Raw genomic sequence first — 17,977 nt, 5'->3', positions numbered from 1 at the left:
ATCAGGGTTTGGGTCATACTTTAGAGAAAACATCAGAAATGGGATCTGTAACCACCTCCTTGACTGACCTGCTGGGCATGGCATTTTCTGGTTCCACTTCTGAGTTTGTCACCGGGGAGTTGTCTGAGAGGACCAGCTCCCAATCAGCCTTCTGTCAGGCTGCTCTGGATGCAATTACTCTTTGATTTACCTTCGTACATGTGGGCTTCACTCCCCTTTTCCTATGCTTAAAATTAGACTTTTCCAGAGCCTGTGTTTACAACTCTTCCAGAGGAAATAAGAAGTGTCTTGTTATGTTTGATTTATTAGAAGTTCCATAAGGAAGCTATCACACAACACAGAGTACATCTCTTGCAGGGAAAATGTGAACTACAAGCAACTCAGAATCTCCCATGAGCTACAGTAACTCTAAATAAACTGTTTAGTAAAGGAGTGCAGGCCTAGTAATATGTCCACTCATGGCAGTGACAGAGCTCCCATTTGCAGCTCTTCACTGGCCCAGGATCACACTTCTCTCTCATTATCAATTCTGGAGTTGACAGCCTGTCTTAATCCTAATATTAATGACATCAGTTATGACATATCTTTCAGTTCTAAATAATTTACATATCTAGGCATAACACAAAGCAAGCAGTTCTATTGAAGTTCTCATTATTATATATAGAAAGGACAGCCAGGGTGGTTTACTATTTTGACATCACTATTGATTATATTTGAATAGGTTTTATTTATTTTTTTTCTTTTAACTAACCATATTCTTTCCTTGATGTTCAAATATTTGACTGACAATATACGGAACCATTCAGTATTTGTTGACACTGACAGATAAAAAGATCTTCACATATATCCTATGCAATAATCACTTAGCATAAAAGGTTAAACGTCTTGCATGAGTAATTCACATTTTTTTATGAATTAAGACTCTTTGAAATCTTTAATTTTCTGAAGATTTTTTGCCACCCTCATATTATCAGTGAGCATATAGTAATATCCATAAATCGTACCAATTTATAACAGTTTAAGTGTACTTTTTTCTTATCCCAGTGGGAAGAAATTCACCTTTGCTGTCTGGATACCATTAGGCTTCAATCCACTTTTTATGGGTGATCTCAAGCAAGGGATAGGTTTGTTCTCCAGGCCTGGCTAAAGAGAGGGCAGTCAGCAGACTCATTCCAAGTACCCTTGCTTATTGCTAGTACTCTTGCTAAATGTGGATTTTACCCTTTACAAAACATGACGAAGGATGAAGGCCAAGTGTTTAACCTACTGTCCACATTTCTCATCATGGGTGAATACCACCTCCTCCCTACTCTCCTTTGCTTCTCCTTTTCTTTTGAAAGGATGCTTGTGAGTGTAACAGAGCACAGTTCTGACAGGATGTAACTATTTTAGATAAATTATCTAACTTTTGGCAAGAAATGAATGCACAAAATTACACACCAAGTCAGCTAGCAAAGGAAGAACAAGTATTGTGAGTTTGTTCAGTCTTCAACAGTGTTTTGCAGTTCTGCTTCTAGACCAGCTGAGCTGCAGAAACATTTCAGATCTAAAATGGACAACTTGAATGGAAACACGCTATTTACAGAATGATTAATTTTTCAATGATTAAATATAAATCAATCATGAAAATTAAATTTAGTGCTTCAGGTATGTGTTAACTAAAAAACTAGCACACAAACCACTTCTGAACAACTTGGTAAAATCAATTCTTCCTTATAAGAGTTGTGAATATTTCCCAGCTCACAGCCATAGGATCCATGAATAAGACCTAAACCACCACACAGAACACATCAAATGAAGTGCCATATATTTGATCAAAAGGACCCCTATTTTACATAGCACTGAAAAGATTTCCAAACTGAATTTCCAGGTTCAAGCTCCCATGAAGTCTGAATGGTCACACCTACAGTAAACAATACAGGTGAAGCTGAGTAATAACTCTCACACATAAGGAATAACTCACTGTTATTTAGCATGTTTTTTATTGGACTGCAGCACAGATACTGTCCCTGAAACAATAACTTCAAAACATTTATGAACACAGCAGTCAAAAATATTAAATACATACATTTAAAAAAATCTAAACCACAAATATTTAACAACCTAAGATATTCACAATGTAATTTCTCCATCATTTACAGTATTTCTTAAAAAAACTGTAAGAGGATGCAAGTCTGAAAATATATGTATTTTAAGCTACCACAGAGCATAGAAAATACATGAAAATATCCACGAATGTTTGGCACAATATAAATATTCTACCCCGAGACAAAAAACAAATGTTTGTGTGACACAGATCATTATTCATCAAAAATCATGACATTACATCAGAGAGCTGTTGCTCATGCAACAGCAGCTCTGGTTTTAGTCGGGGAAAAACATGCTTAAAGCTTGTGAGCAGGGGACACAGTGGTCTGTGAGAATGCATGTTTAGGTACTTAGCCATTTAATTTAGCTGGATAAGAAACAATGTAATGTTTTCCTGTTGTTAAACATTGCCATGTGTATCTCTGGCACACAAATTGAAAAAAGAAGGGTGTGACCATTAAAAGTACGTGTCCTGAGATTTCCTTCTTCAGGGGGCAAAGAGGTTAAAATGGAAAAGCTGATCTGTGTATAAATCAGGAACACATGTGGTAATGAGAACAAACAGCAGCCAACAGGCAGGAGGCAAGGACTTCTCCAGGCACAACATGAGATGGACAAAAATACCATCTATTGGAAAGAGAGCAGAGCAACTGATTTTTACCTTGAAATTAGTAAATTTTACCAGTTCTATTAAGTCTTCATAATTATTTAAGTACTTGTAATTAACACAGAGTTTTCAAACTTGGTCTAACTGAAAAGCTGTCTGGTCAGGAGTGCAAAGCAATATTTCTTTAGTGTTAATACTGGCTTCTATCTGTAGAAAATCAGAGGTGATCTTAACACATGCAACAGGATCTACGTGTTTAGTATCTGAGTGAAATCACAAAGCAGTGCAGGCATGTGTAGACTTCATCTTAAAGTTATGAAATGTTTGTGTCTGCAGCCTACCTACTGGAAGTAGGTATCAACAACTAGTCTCAGGCTGAAACAATTTTGCTTGATTTCTTTGGAAATAACCAGAATATTTAACATAGTAAGTAACAGTTCACTTAAAGCTAAGAAATACAACATGGTTGTGAATAAGAATCCTTTTCACACAATTCATCTGATACACCAGTGGTAGTCCCCCAAAATATTCAGTTGATTAAAGTAAGTCTGTACCTTCACCTTAGGACTTTTTCCTTGACACAGACAGAAATACTAAAGAAAACATTACGGATCACAAAGCACTGAATTTTCAAGGGTAAAGTCATACCAAAATCTTGATAAATTATCATTGATGTCATAGGTGAGCAATCGGTCAGGAACGTCATTACGGGTGCCCTGTACTGCTAACACATGTGGTGCTAGGGCAAAGGGTACGTCACTCAGAAGATCTGACATGAAAGGGCTGCTTTCCAAATTTTGACTCCTTTCATTTCCCACCTCGGCACTGGATACACTCAACTGCGATCGGTGCCCTGTATTTATCTAAAGAGAAGAGAAAAGCAGAAATTTAGACATCATGAATCAGGCAGCTAAGGCTTTGTGCTTAGAGCCATCATGACCTACCAACACTTGAAGAAAATAATAAATAAAAGCAGTTTCAGAGTTTGGTTGAGGTACATCTGAAACTGCAGTTCCTAATTCATGTTGGTATGATTTTTGGGGTCAGGTTGACTTGAATTAACGCTAAAACAACAATGGATTTTTTGATGATTAGTAAGATTTCTCAACCTATTGTTACTCTGCATTTATGAAACCCCTAAGTCTGGCGGGACTTTTTGTCATAATGTCCAGTCTTGCTTAGGGGAAATGACTTGCACTAGAACTCCTTTCAGAAACTGATGAAGCTCTGCCTTTTGTTCCCCTTGTGCCTTTTCAGAAGTTGTCCAACAAAGGCATGACTGATGATTATAAAACACTCCTATCTCAGTTATTTCAAAGTATCAATGATGTTGCTTTCCATATTGAAATGAAAGTGCAAAATTGGAATGGCAATAGGAATCGCATCACCAAACATGTACTTTGTAGAAAAAGTCAACAAAACTTAAAACAAACAAAAACGAAAACCCCAAAACCCTTGAATCAAACCAACAATAAAATAAAATAAAATACCAACCCTGCTGTATAAAAGTCAATATAATTTACAGAAAATGCCAGCAGATAGGATGCTGGACCCAATACAGTTGCAAGCTTTGATAATGGCCTACCAATATGACCTTATTGTCTATCCTAAAACTTCTATTGTTTTAAAAACAGAGACAAGACTTTTTACTCTGCCTCTAGAAATCAAATCTAACTTTAGAATTTATAGCAATAAAATGCTATCCAAACTGATAGCTCTCACATCATCTCTAGGAATGTTTGTAATACGGACTTTTGTATAAGCACACACATGGGAATCTTCAGTAATTTGCTCAAAAGTGATTAACAAGACATGTCAAAGCCAAGAACGTTAGACATGAATTTCTGATTGAAGTTCTGACTTCTTCCTTTCAACCCTCCATACACAGCACACAGCCAGAAAAATCCAAAGCTTATGCTGTTATTAGGGAAGGGAGAGCACCGAAACCTTTACAAGGTTTTTTCATCCTAAATTTTTCCATGATTTTTAGGGAAGCTGGGCTGCTCAAGATCTGATGTGTGCTGGAGGTGACTGTTACAAAGAACCTGAGGTTGTAGCTGTTTGGCAGAAGGACAGTTTGGGCGGTGAGGTGGTTTGTTTTCTATTCTGGGAGTAACTAACACTGCTAAGCATTTAGCCAAGTAAAAGTCACTTTGTACGCTTCTCAGAGGAAGGACTGGATTTGACTTGAATGCAACCTGAGCACAACTCATTCCTCACATAACCCAACATTTCATCTACTAGGTCAGATAAGCAAACACTAAACCTTTTATTAAACTGTCAACAATGACATAGATAATCTTGCCAATCTATGTCAGTTCAGAGTCAGTACTTAGGTGACTGAGGAAGCTCACGCCTGCATAAGCTACTGAGTCAGAATAGGTTAGTGGTGCTGCACATTTTGAAATGGACCCTCATTTGGAAGCTTTTGGTTATACTCATGAAGACTAGAAACTTAAAGCTTAAGATACACTTCCCCAAATCAGTAATTGCTATATCACAGGATAATAATGTAAAATTTCTTAAGGTTAAGAAGTTTTATTAAAAGGAATGACTGCTACATGTAAATACTAACCTTCCTCGTTAGGAACCAGTACAAAAGATGAGTGAATGAGCTCAAAGGAGTCAAGTGAAGAAAATATCTTTCTATTGAGCTGCTGGGATTCACTTCCCAGTAACAGAGCCTGTTTGACTTTTCCCCATTTCTTTCAGATCACCTTCTGGCTAGGTGCTATAAAAAATATTTTATAGATATGAAAGAGTAGTCCCATTTTTGTCTATTCTTCTAGGCCACTTCAGAGCCCTCTGGAGACAGACAGGGTATGTCACTGGGTTTCTCCTGCTTTAACTATAGTCTCTAAGCTATTGTAATACTGACACGTCTGTCCTACCTAACCCCTGAAGGTACAATTTACAGATGATGAAAAGTCAGAAAGACTGCACAGTTCTCCTACTGCAGCTTTCCAAGCTCTGAGCAAAAAAAAAAAAAACAACCCAGGCAATAGCACCATAAGTCTGTGAGTTCAGGAAAAACCCTAAAATGTCTTGTACTTGTCTGCTCTAATCAGCACAGTTATCTTCAAGTGGAAGATCAGCAACTCTCACTTTAAAGGGGATCTTAACTTCTATAACTGCTGACTGATAAGAAACATTTAGAGGAAGTCTTCCTTCTTGTCATGGCCAAACAGACTGAAGGTGAGCATCGTAACAAAATTCATAAATATCTTCTATAGGCATATTCTTCAGCTGAGAACACTGCCATACAGAACATTTATGTTAAAGATATTTATCTGAAAACTCCTACAATACTTCAAATAAGTACTTAATTTTGTAGCTCTCGTAAACTGAAAAACTTCCCTTAATTTCTACACTGCACTTTCCTTCTTGAAAGAAATAACCTGTGGAGAATTTATGGAGGTGCTGGTATTTGCTTGTGTTAAATCAGTCCCATATTCTGAAGGGGAGAGTGGAGCCAGAAAGCCCCAAATGAAAAAACAGGAAAAGGTTACATCGAGGAATCAATTAGATGAGATCTTCAAAGACCATTCTGCTTCCCCCAACTCCCACATTCCAGGGAAAAATGATCCCTCACTTGCTGTCGTATTCCCATAGCTCAGATGATAATCAGAAATCCCTAGAACCTAATGTTTATTTTGTTTGGCAAACTATACTTTTATGAACACCTGTTTATATCTATATTGTCCCACAAGCTGGATGAACTCAATTTACAATGCAAATTGCACTACCATGTGGCAAAAGTAACTTCAAAGAAAGAAAAAATAATAAATGAAGAGTGCACAAAGCATCTTGGATCTTCTTTTTTTCCCCAGAAACTTTACATTTGTTAAAAGGGTACCAAATGGTCAGCCCCAGAAATTAAAACCCTTTCTGCACACAGAAGATACCATGTATTACAATGACAGAGCAAGAACCAGCTTTTCCTACTCTCAGGTCTCTCTCCACATTTCAAAGCAAGACTTCAGTAAGGAAGGATGAATTACATTAGAATTATTTTACTGTTCAACATTACTTAATCATACTCAATCTTTGCATAGTGTCAGCAAGGTTCTTAATAGTCTATAGATTCTGATCCTACTTGAATAGTCAAAACAGTATCATAAACAAAGCCCAAAATGGCTAGGAGCAACATAGTACAGATAAGTCAGGAACAAAGAAAAGTGTCAGGTCAGTATAATAAATTCCATAAGCTGATCTTGGATCCAGCGGTCTTTGGCTTCCAGTATATCCAGCCCCTCTCAAGAAGGTCTTAGGCCCAATATGACAAGATCTGTTTACAGCATAAATGAGAAAAGGACTCAAGATTTCCTATTTCAGTTTCACATATAAACCACTACTACCTCTCCAATGAAAATGTGTATTTTTCACTACCTTAAAATGTTCACATTCCTTTTTCACTTATAGCAAGTCACGTTTCATATTACTATTACTGTGCTGACATCCCAAAAAATGATGCAATGGGAAAAATACAAAACCTGGGAAGGATGATTCTTTAATGTAGAACGCAAAATCTAAATCTGGTAGAAAAACTCTGGACAAAGTTTACCTGGAAACTTAACTGAAGATAGGCTGCTGTAAAACTCTGTCATGTTTGCAGTTTAAGTCCTGGAATATTCTAGAGCCCGTCCCTTTATCCAGTACACAGTGTGTCATATGTGTTATGGCATAAAGACACCCTTTAAATGGGGTGAGACATATGCTGGATAATCCACATAGTGAAGAAACCCTGCTGAAGCCAACCTGACCATCAGGCTTTTATAGTGACTGTGGTAATGTAATGAACTGGACACACTAGCAGAGAACATCCATTTCCCATAAATGCTGAGATCGCCCAAGCTGGTTACAATGCAGACACCAGCACAAAGCTATGTGACGCAATCAAAGTCAAGGTTATGAAATGGCTTATGTTTTCATGCATGCATTCTTCAAGCATATATAGAACTGCAAGTCCTAGAGAATTTGATATCCCACATTAGTCACACAGGTTTCTACTTAAATGCCTAACTTATTTACCCAGAATACAATCGATTCACAGCATGTTCTCTGGACAAAGCTAAACAAAGCACTGCCAAATGCTATGACACACAATCCTGCTATGAGAAATACCAACTGAATGGACACAGAAGATCACCAAATAATTTACATTTCAGCAAGCATCAGGAGTCAGAAAAAACAGGTAAAATTACAGAAGGTATGGTAATCAAATTTAATTTAAATAAACAAGGTGTTTTCTTTATTCTTGGTTTGCAATCCAAATGAACAGGGATAAAAGAAACAGTGTGTGTATATATATATATATATATATATATATATATGGTAGCTGGCTACCAGATAACAATTGTGCTCTGATAGCATGGGTGCTATATGTTATTTCAAAACTAGCAAAGCATAAACTTAACCTCTAAGGTAAATTTTTTCTTTTTGCTCAAAAAAAACCAAAACCAACAAAAAATCAACAGAGAACTTCTCAGCTGCCTTTAAAACATCTAATTTGCTGCATCTCTGTCTGCTAACCATAAAGCCTGCCAAGAGTCTCATAAGGAAGAAAACATGCATAGTTTACAATGTACTGAGAAGCTGGATTTACAGTGCTCTGAAGGAGCATCAAAGATCGGTGCTAGTATTGTTGTAATCCAAGCTATCAAACAAGGTTTTCTAACAAGAAGTGATTCATTAAAAGAAATTTCTGTAAAAGAAAAGGGGGGGGGGCAGGGAATTTTTCCAGAAACAGACCAATTTCCCTTAAAAAGACAGCCTTGAGAAACAAACAGTATATTAATTCTTCTGGAATATTTAGTAAATATCCAGCAATATTGCAATTTTGACAGAGACCTACAGAACTACTGGTGATATAAAAATATTAGCTTTATTTCAGGCAATTTTGTGGAATTACAGCAAACAGCGTATAATAATGTATCTCAGAATTTTTTTAGCATTATGCGGTTATTTCTGATGCATCTAGAAAGGGAAATTGTTTTAGGCAATTGTTCTTCCATTTGTGTTTGAGTTGATGTTTTTTAGGGTATTCACTGGGCTTTTTCAGAAAATTTGTAGGAACTGCAGACTGAGCATCTCCACTGATGATAATGATTCCCTTTTCAAATCAGAACAGTAATGGCAAAGTGAAACAGAGGACAAAAAAAACATTATTCACAAAGTGCTCTGAATGCTTAGCACTTCATGTTAAAAATATAAGTGAGGAGAAGGGATTAGTAAAAGAGATTAGCTGGAGGTGGAGAAAGTATACATGACATGATAGTTTTTAAATGCCACAAAAAACCCAACCCAAAACTTCAATAACCGTCCACCACACACACACACAACACACCAGTGTGTATCCTTACAGAACTGTAATAAAGGAAGAAACGCACCCAGACAAGCACAATACAGATGCCCCTGAGATGCCTCAGAAAACCTTATGTGAGTCATAAAGCTGCTATTCTTTCTTGTCTCACTCAAAAGTTTAGTCAGCATCCCCTCCAGGGACTCAAGAGAAAAGTTATTTCTCTTTGGGAGTACAAAAGCAGGTGGAAGTAGTAGTGCCGGAGACCTTGTAGTGGCTCACTGCCGTATCCAAATGGCTTCTGGTCACTTTCTTTCTTAACAGAAATGCAGTGAATGGGATTGTAATACTAGCCTAAAACTGGTGCTGTCAGTGGTTGCAATAGGGCAGACTTCCATGCCTGAAAGCTTCAGGCCAAGACTGAGTCCTTGGAGAGGCTTTTAGAAGCAAGAATGGCTGTCAATGGAAATCAGCTTTCCCATTTGCTTTGGGCTCTTGTTTCCAGCTTCTTAGGACTCTCATTCTGTAATACAGCAGTAATTTGTCTTTCTTAAAGAGCTCCTGCTACCTGTAAAAATTTTGTGTGATCAGTAGGCAGCATGATTTTTCTCCATTTATCAACACAGCTGTTCAGAGTAAAGCAGAACCAGATTTTAAACTAAGCATTTAGGAATATCTTTACTGATTTGTGGCATACTCTTTTGATATTTTTTTTTTCACTTTCCTCTTTAAAGCATGCTTTTCAGCCATTTCTTAGACTAGAACAGAATCAAGGTCAGGTTAATGTTGCTGAAATCTTAAAGAAAAAGATTCTAAAGAAACAGTGAAAAGTACCTCTGACATTCTACAGTTTTTCATTATTATAGCAAAGCTCCCCACAGAGTATCCTGGCCTGCAAAGAACAGTAGGGGAATCTTTGCTAAATCACGTATTCAGTATCAATAATGATGTACATTTGTACATCCTTATTGACATTAAAGCAACTAGATAAGTGCAATTATTCAGAACCAGCTTTTTCTCTAACGATTTGGTATTTTAAATGCAGAATGAACTTTCTGCAATTACTACATGCTCCTTACCCTCCCAGACAGCTAAAACTGGTAATGTCTGCAGATGGGAAGAATTGTGAGGTCCCCATTTGAACTCTGGATACTCTGAATGTTCCATGGTTCAAGTGTGTTAGTTTCAGTATCCCAGTAAATATGAGAGATGCCTCTAATTTTATTTATGAAACACTTACAGAATATAATCCTACCCTGAAAATTATTCTTAAGTACCACAGAGGGCTGCATTACTAGTGTCCAAACAATCTCATTTGTTCATCCTAGGAAAAAACCCCATGTTTTTCTTTGTTAACAATTTCACAAACTCAAAACAGAACAAGATTAAGGTTCTATTTTTACTCAATCCCCTATAACAGTTGGGCACAGGAAATAATTGCGGGGGGGGGGTGGTGGTGATAAATTTAGCAAATACATTGACCTTATGAGCAAAACTGTATAACGATATTTTTATTCCTAACTCCTACTTCTATCCCTTCACTCCTAATTCCTATTATTTAATTACTTCATTCAATATTTTTTTAAAGACAGAGAACCATAACATCTTAAACATGAGAAACTATAAAATTAAACAGGGATAATATGCAACATGAAGAAAGACTGCAGAACTAAGAGAAAGCAGAAATAACAATGAAGCAGAAAAGGATTCTACATTTTTATTAAAAATGCTTAATTACCCACCAGAAAATAATTACACTCTTATCTGTCCTTCTAACCCAACCAATTTTAACATTTTCGAATCTGATAATTGAGGAGCTGTACCCCCTCTTTAGCAGGCTTCCTGTTCTTGCTGCCTCCCTGTGCCTCTCTGAGGCCCCTGAGCTTAGGGTACTGCCCTAACAGGTGAATTCTGTACCACGTCCTCCTCTGCAACATGAATATCGTGATAAGTATTATCTCAGAAGAAAGAGAGAGGTGTGTGTTCAGTAAGGAACAGTTTATCTAGTTCCTCCTTTCCTTTGAAGTACGATGCAAGCTATTCATAGCAAAGACCTCATACATTATAATAAGCAACATGAACAATATTCAGCACGTTGTGTTTCTACCAGTGCCAGGAAATGTTACAAACTAGGCCAGATTTTTCTTTTCTGTAGCATGTATGCTGAAAGATTAAAAAGTTCACGAAATTTACTAGAGTCAGTAAACTGCCAGCCAGAAGAACTGTAATTGAAAATGCAGGCAGCTCTGGACATCCAGCAGCGCATTCCAAAGCCACAAATCAGATGTGAAGGGCAAGTCAATATATTGCAAAATGAACAGAGAAATCTGATAAATGCTAATAATGGATTTGTTCTGTAACTTCAGTGTCATCCAAAAGCAGAAAGTACCCACACTTATTTTACTGCTACCTTTATTCCTGATGTAATAGGAACTCAGGTAACTTTTCAGTATAGCCAAAGAATATGCAATTTTTGTAAAACTTTAACCACATATGAAATTGACAGTATTTAAATAATCCTTTTTAATTTAGCAGCGACATTTGTTTGATGCAGTTAGTGACAACAAGATGTGAGTTTCTCTCTACTGCTCCAAGAAAAAAAAAATCCTGAAGACTTTCTGAGAAGCTGATATCCTGAACAGGACAAGCTTAGACAAACTGGGTCTCTTCCTCCTCCTCTATACCTTTCTCCCAACCCCTGCAATTGTAGATGCTCCAACATAGTAATCTGTTATGGCAGGATAAAGATGCCAGTTTCTCTGAGATGGCAGATGTCCATGGAGCAGAAGCTCTAAAAAAGAGGGATAATTCTACATTCTCTCATTATTGTACTAAAATGAATGAAAATCCAAGGACTTGAATAGGAAAGGAAGCTGTCTACTTAAGAAAAGAACTTAGACAAGTGAACGTAAAAGCCAGTAAGGAAATATTTAGCAAACATGGTTTCACACACACACACACACACACACACAAAAAGTCAGTAAATTTTTCAGCAAATTGAAACAACTGGGAAAAGCTGCATAAATCAGAAGTTATTGTTTCAAGACATCTCTCCTTGAGTAACTGAGGTCGTCTGCAACATCCGTGAAATGTCTCCATAGAATGTAAAAAGCAGTGAGCGGAAAAAGACAGAGGGATAACAATTTCCATCTACAATGAGAGGAAAGGAAAAGGAAATTATCCTGGATTCTGTTTTCAGAAAAAAAAGCTAATTAAGTACTGTTATAAAGAATTACTAGTCTGAACCCAGGAGTTCTTCAGTGATACCTGCAAACAACATCCTCAGCCATGCTCTCAGAAGCTCTGCCAGGTAACTAAGCCCCTGTATCTTCCTAAAGGTCTCTCTCATCAGTCTTGAAGAACATAAATGGATTCTCAGGCAGATATGTGAATAAAAATTGCTGTACTAAGTGCTTTGTACTGAGATTTTTATCATGCTGCTTAAAATCCAAGAATGCGGCAAGACTAGCAATATGTCCTGTTTACAGATGTAAAATATTCTAATACCAAAACCAGTGAATTAGGCAAGATTCTCTTAACACAACTTCCCACCTGCTTGGGAGATTCAAGTCAGTGAGAGAAAGGAAAGATGGATATTTGCCTTTATGTTCCTCCATATGCAGTCTGTACTTGGAGTAGGTGCCAACAGCACCTTCAGCAAACAGGTTACCAGGAGCCAAAGTCTGTAAAGCTTCAGTGTGAAAATATTAACACTGAGTTGTCCCCAGCACCTACTGCTTAGGCTTCTGAGATGCAGGAATAAAAGCACGATGACTCTTAACACAGTAAAGGATCAAATAATTAATTAAATAAACATAAGGAAACAAATATTGGTCATTTCCTTCAATTAAGATGGCCTCTAAGGTGGCCAGAACTTGGTTATCTGCCAGAGGAAGATAACTGGACCATAATGAAAAGGAAGAAGGGTACTTTTTTTTTGCTTTAAAAATAGATTTGCTTTTATCAAGCAGGACTACTAATTGCATTACAACAGCAGAAAAGCGTTCTTAAAATTTGTAATAGCGTGGAAGCAAAGAAATTTGCAGACAATTTCCATTTTATCTTGCAATTTCATAAAGCGCTTTAGAACAAAATTTGACTATGTACTACCCAATGTCTTTCACAAATCTGATATGACTAAGGAGTGGTGAAGCTTTGGGGATTTAAGGCAGAAATTACAGCAGCAGTACATTGTGGTGAAAGGATCACCACACTGATGGAAAGTACAGAAAAACATATTCCTGTCTTACTGATATTAGCATTTTGGACTGAAATGAGGCAGTTTTCATGTCATATTGCCTTTCCATTGAAAGGAGTGGCCACTGCTGTTTTGCGGTTTTGTTTTTTTGGGGGTTTTTTTTGTTTGTTTGTTTGTTTGGGCTTTTTTTGTTTTGTTTCCCAAGAAAGTGGCAGCAAAACTAACCTAAAGACATTGTTATTTTCCTTACTTGGTGTTTAAAGTAATTATTAATAAACTGCCCTATGCTACAGTCTTTTAGCCACCATTTTATGCTAATGCATCATGCTGTAATTATCACTGTACCATCAGGCTGTGTTAGCACACAGTCTCATCAAGTGATGTATGCATTTTAGATCAATTTTCATATTTGGAGAGCCCAGAAGGGTTGCTCCCAGAGGCAGAATGACTGACCAATCTATTTGTTGACAGCAGCAAAGTGAGCCAGCATTACCGGCTTTTAGTCTGACTGCATGTGTTTGGGGAAGAGATACAGGATAATCAGTAGTTTTATCTGGGGATTAAGCTGGTCAGAAGATCCCAAAATTAGAAGAAAGCTAAAATATGTGATGAGAACATCTGGGCACCCAGTTTAAGCTTCTTCTGTTACAAATAACCACTCAATGCAACTGAGTAAGCATGCAATTAAGTCAAGCATATAGTGAGTCTGCCCAAACTAAATAGGGAGGTATGCAAATTGTGCTTCTGGATATATGTGCCTTGGTCACTATTTGAAGCATACATTCCTTTACTAAAGCCTAGGTCTCAAAATGAAGAGGCTGTCAATCAGGCCAGTTTTACTACTTTATGAACTTCATACATGTGGGTACATACATAGCTATATATAGGCACTAAAAAAAAATGAAAATATACCATGCCTGTGTGTCGGCATGTCCCTGCAGGAGGTGATTTTGCCTTCTCTTGCTCAGACCTCACCAACCATATAAACTGACCACAAGGGAGGGATGCTCCAATCCATGTGTTATGGTTATGTGTATTTGCTGGCCAAACAGAACATTCATCTCAAAAGACTGTAAAGCTTCCCCAGTTCTGGTTGTAATGAAATCTTAACTGAAGTTATACAAAGGCTTTAACAGTATTTCACACTTGCAAAGTGCTATAGAAAAGTGCTTTGTAAGAGAGTGCTGTATCAGTTTTTGAAAATAAACTGTTTTCCAAGTTATGAGAGGAAGTTGGTGACAAGCATGTTAATTCACATCTCTCAGTTCTCACTCCAGTTCCTTATATCGAAAAATATAATGCTTCCCTTTAAGAAAAAGACAATGGACATAGCATTCTTGATGTTACTGTGATTACTAGGTATCTAAAATAACCCCATGTTACACAGCAAGTCTAACTATTCACTTTAGAACTGAGAAAAACCCTACAAGGTGATAAGTCTTACAAGACACCCCCAGGTCTTGCTGGTTGACCCTGGGTCAATAAATTACACAAATCAGAGTTTATAAAATGCTGTTTGTGAGGCCATTGCAACTAATCCTTTGTGACATGCAGAAGCAGATTTTTTTATGAATAACCATATTACCTAAATTTTACATAAGTACGTATACCTGATGTATTTATATATAATATACACCCTTCCCTCTAAGTTGCCCAACTGTTGAGGGCAGACTTAAGTCCACTAGTCCATATATGCTGGAGAACTTCTTTGTCTTCTTAGAAGACTTCTTACATATTTTTGTCAATTATCAGACAGTGATATGAATATTACCATATAATGAAGCATTGTAAAGTAAATATGCTGTGGCAAAGTAATAGTTGTAATATGCGATAGTTGATGTTTTGGGGTGACTGGGCTATTAAACTTCATTCTCATTAAGATCATGACCATATACTATGCCTTTCTTATCACACGGCAGCTGTGCTTTGTATGCACTTCTGATATGTGGCTGTGCATGTATCCCTCAAAGAACTGCCAGCTATTTGCTGTATATGCAAAGGACAATGGGGGCTAAGAAAGACTATGTCCATTGCAGCCATCAACATTAAAAATTAGTCATCCTTCTTTAAAAGTAATGTTAAAAATTGACTTGCTATAGCTTAGCTTATGATCGTACACAATAGTTGAGTAAAACATAAGATCTTTAGTCTTGACAGTACCAGCATTCAGAGAAAAGTACATGCTTGATGACTTGCAGCAAGACAGCCTTATTCTAGTCGCTTCTAAGACTGGATAATTTCATTAAGTGATTATTGCTTACATACCCAATTAAGAAGATAGAAAATATGGACCAACATGCTTTAAGGGCTTTATATGTGAAAAAGAAGATATTGCAGTTAATATGACATATGACAAGCAATTAATCTAACAAGGCCATGACTAGAATTCTAGCTTAAAAGAGCTTTAAAAAAAAGCCAATCTAAGCAGCAACGTTTTCTAGAGACACCATATTTTGTCAAAAGAGAGCAGTCACAAACATTGGCCAATAATTCTGAATATAAACCACCTTTTCTAAAGGAAATGTAGGACATTTAAAATGATGCAGTAAATCTAGCCCAGAACTCACTTCTTGTGATTTTAAATATGGGACCCTCTGAACCATAAACTAAGAGCTGGGTGACTGAACAAACATGATCAGTTACAGCTCCTTTTCCAGTAACTTGCAAAAACAACCCAGACACCCAAGCTTTAGAAAAAGTGAGCAATAACAAGTCTGAAAGAAACAATTTCAATTTATTTTTTTAAATACATAACAATATTTTTTAAAAAAAGAAAACAAGGTAATACTAACATTATTCATGCCCTAAAATTACATCAGGTGATCTGCCCAAAATTATATTTTAAAGGTCTATCAACTTAAGCAATACTTGCTAATTTCTCTAGAAGAATAAAAATAATGTTATTTTTTGCCCCTCCTCTGTGCAGTTACAACTCCCATTATCTCTTCTTTGATATTTTATATCTTATAGTATTTATTTCTTTCCAATTGACTAACATGACCCCTAACCAGATGCCTAGGAAACTGTTATTTGCCTATCCAGAATCCTTGCATGGCAGCTTTACAAAAGAGGAATTTAATGAGGACATTATTTGCCAATTCAGATATAATTTTTGTTTTCTAATTCGTTTACATACTTGCCCAAAATGGTGCACATAAGTACATGCAGGAAACCATAGATAATATTACATTTCCTTCAAGAAACATTGGCTTGTTATCTGCTACATTCTCAGTTTTTGTAGCAAATTATGAAAGGGCACAAGAACCATTGCAATTCATAAGGAAATCTACATTCCATGATGATAAGTATCACAGCAAGGTATATAATTAAGAGTGGCTATAACAACAACATATAAATTAGATAATTATGGATTAAGCAATCCCTTGAGGGATTCTCTCTTGCCCTAGAAAACGTATAACAAGCTCCTTAGATAGAAGACAACAGCCATTAAGTATTTGAGGGAGAAATAGGACTATAAAGAAAACCAAAAACAAAACAAGAACACACAGCATGAGGAAAATCTTAGTTTGCAATCTAAAGACAGCTCTCAGTTTTGGTAGTTTATTTTAATACTCTTACTGGTACAGTTTTCACCCATTAAATGTGCTGACATCTGTTGGCTAAAGAGCGCATGTCGGATTGTCAAGAACTGCAATATCAAATAAACACAAGCTGCTTCTTAAGGTGACAGTAGGGAGATACAAAACACTGCAGCTATTACCAGAAATGTAATTTTGGTTGTTGACATTGTTGTTTCTTACATCAATTTAATAATCCCAGGTGTCCTGGACACCAGACATACAGTAATCTTCATAAATCCTAATTCACAGCCATACCATCTGTCAAAAGTATTTTTTATGTCTCCTAATAGATACGCTTTGTAATTGTTCTCACAGTAGGACAAAAATACATGGTTGCACTAATTTGCTTTACGAATGGAAGAGCTCATTATCAAAAATAACCCCATCACATTACTAGGGTCTCTGGCGCTCTTCATATATCAAAACTAACCTTTCCATTCTGTTATCTTCTATAACCTTAAATTCCCACTAAAAGCAGATAAAGACTGAATTATCTGGAAATTGTACTATAATAATGGAAAACTCACAAGCACGAAAAAAAACCCACTGTAATACCTCTTTCTATGATGATGGTGTTGCAGTTAAAATTAGAAGCTTTGTATTTCACAGTCATAAAGAGACTAATTCAAGTTCTCAACACTGCAGAACACTAAGCATTTTGGCCTCAATCCAGAAAAGCACTTAAACGTGCGTATGACTTTTAGCTCATGAGCCTGAAGCAACTTCAGTGGCATTGTGGACGCTTGATTAGGCCCAGAGCACTCATTACCCTGCCGGACAAAACATCTCCATAGGACTGACTCGCACTGGGAGATGACCCTCCTAAACATCTATCTGTACCTGTGGAGATGGAGAGGATACTCCACATGGGACTGTTCAAAGCAGCAGCTTCTGTTCCCACTCTCTGCAGCAGAAGATGAAATGTTTGGACTAAAGCTGGCCTTTGAGAACACCCTTCCTCCAACAAGTTTCTAAATATCCTCCAACAATATTCTAAATATAAGTTCCTCTAACATACATGCAATATCAAAACCTCTTAGAACAACACAGACTGTAGATATGACCTTTGTTGCAAGAGGTTATGTGTTGCTAGTAGCTGCAAGATGATCTCTGTGTAAGCTTTTATATGTGCATTAATTTAAATAATTTAAGCAAGATTGTACCAATTTCTGTATTTGACAATTCAGTAACTGTACAGCAAA

At 36.8% G+C, this 17,977-nt stretch overlaps 1 protein-coding gene across 2 annotated transcripts in view; it reads right to left on the bottom strand.

The window, feature by feature from the left end:
• Nucleotides 1–1,968: 1,968 nt before the first annotated feature.
• The window catches only part of UMAD1 (UBAP1-MVB12-associated (UMA) domain containing 1), a 73,972-nt gene continuing 57,963 nt past the window's right edge, over nt 1,969–17,977 (bottom strand). The window contains exons 3-4 of one of the 2 annotated variants that reach the window (XM_034063632.1): nt 3,344–3,558; nt 1,969–2,715 (exon numbers count right to left, since the gene is read on the bottom strand). In XM_034063632.1, the coding sequence (XP_033919523.1) occupies nt 2,715; nt 3,344–3,558 (216 nt within the window). In that variant the 3' untranslated portion in view covers nt 1,969–2,714. Of the gene's footprint in view, nt 3,559–17,977 lie in introns of both variants that reach the window. The other variant, XM_034063624.1, reaches the window with a different exon arrangement.

Source organism: Melopsittacus undulatus, chromosome 1, assembly GCF_012275295.1.
Source record: "Melopsittacus undulatus isolate bMelUnd1 chromosome 1, bMelUnd1.mat.Z, whole genome shotgun sequence".
Taxonomy (NCBI): Eukaryota; Metazoa; Chordata; class Aves; order Psittaciformes; family Psittaculidae; genus Melopsittacus; species Melopsittacus undulatus.
The sequence above is the reverse complement of the archived record's forward strand: the minus strand, read 5'-3'. Positions and strand labels throughout refer to the sequence as shown.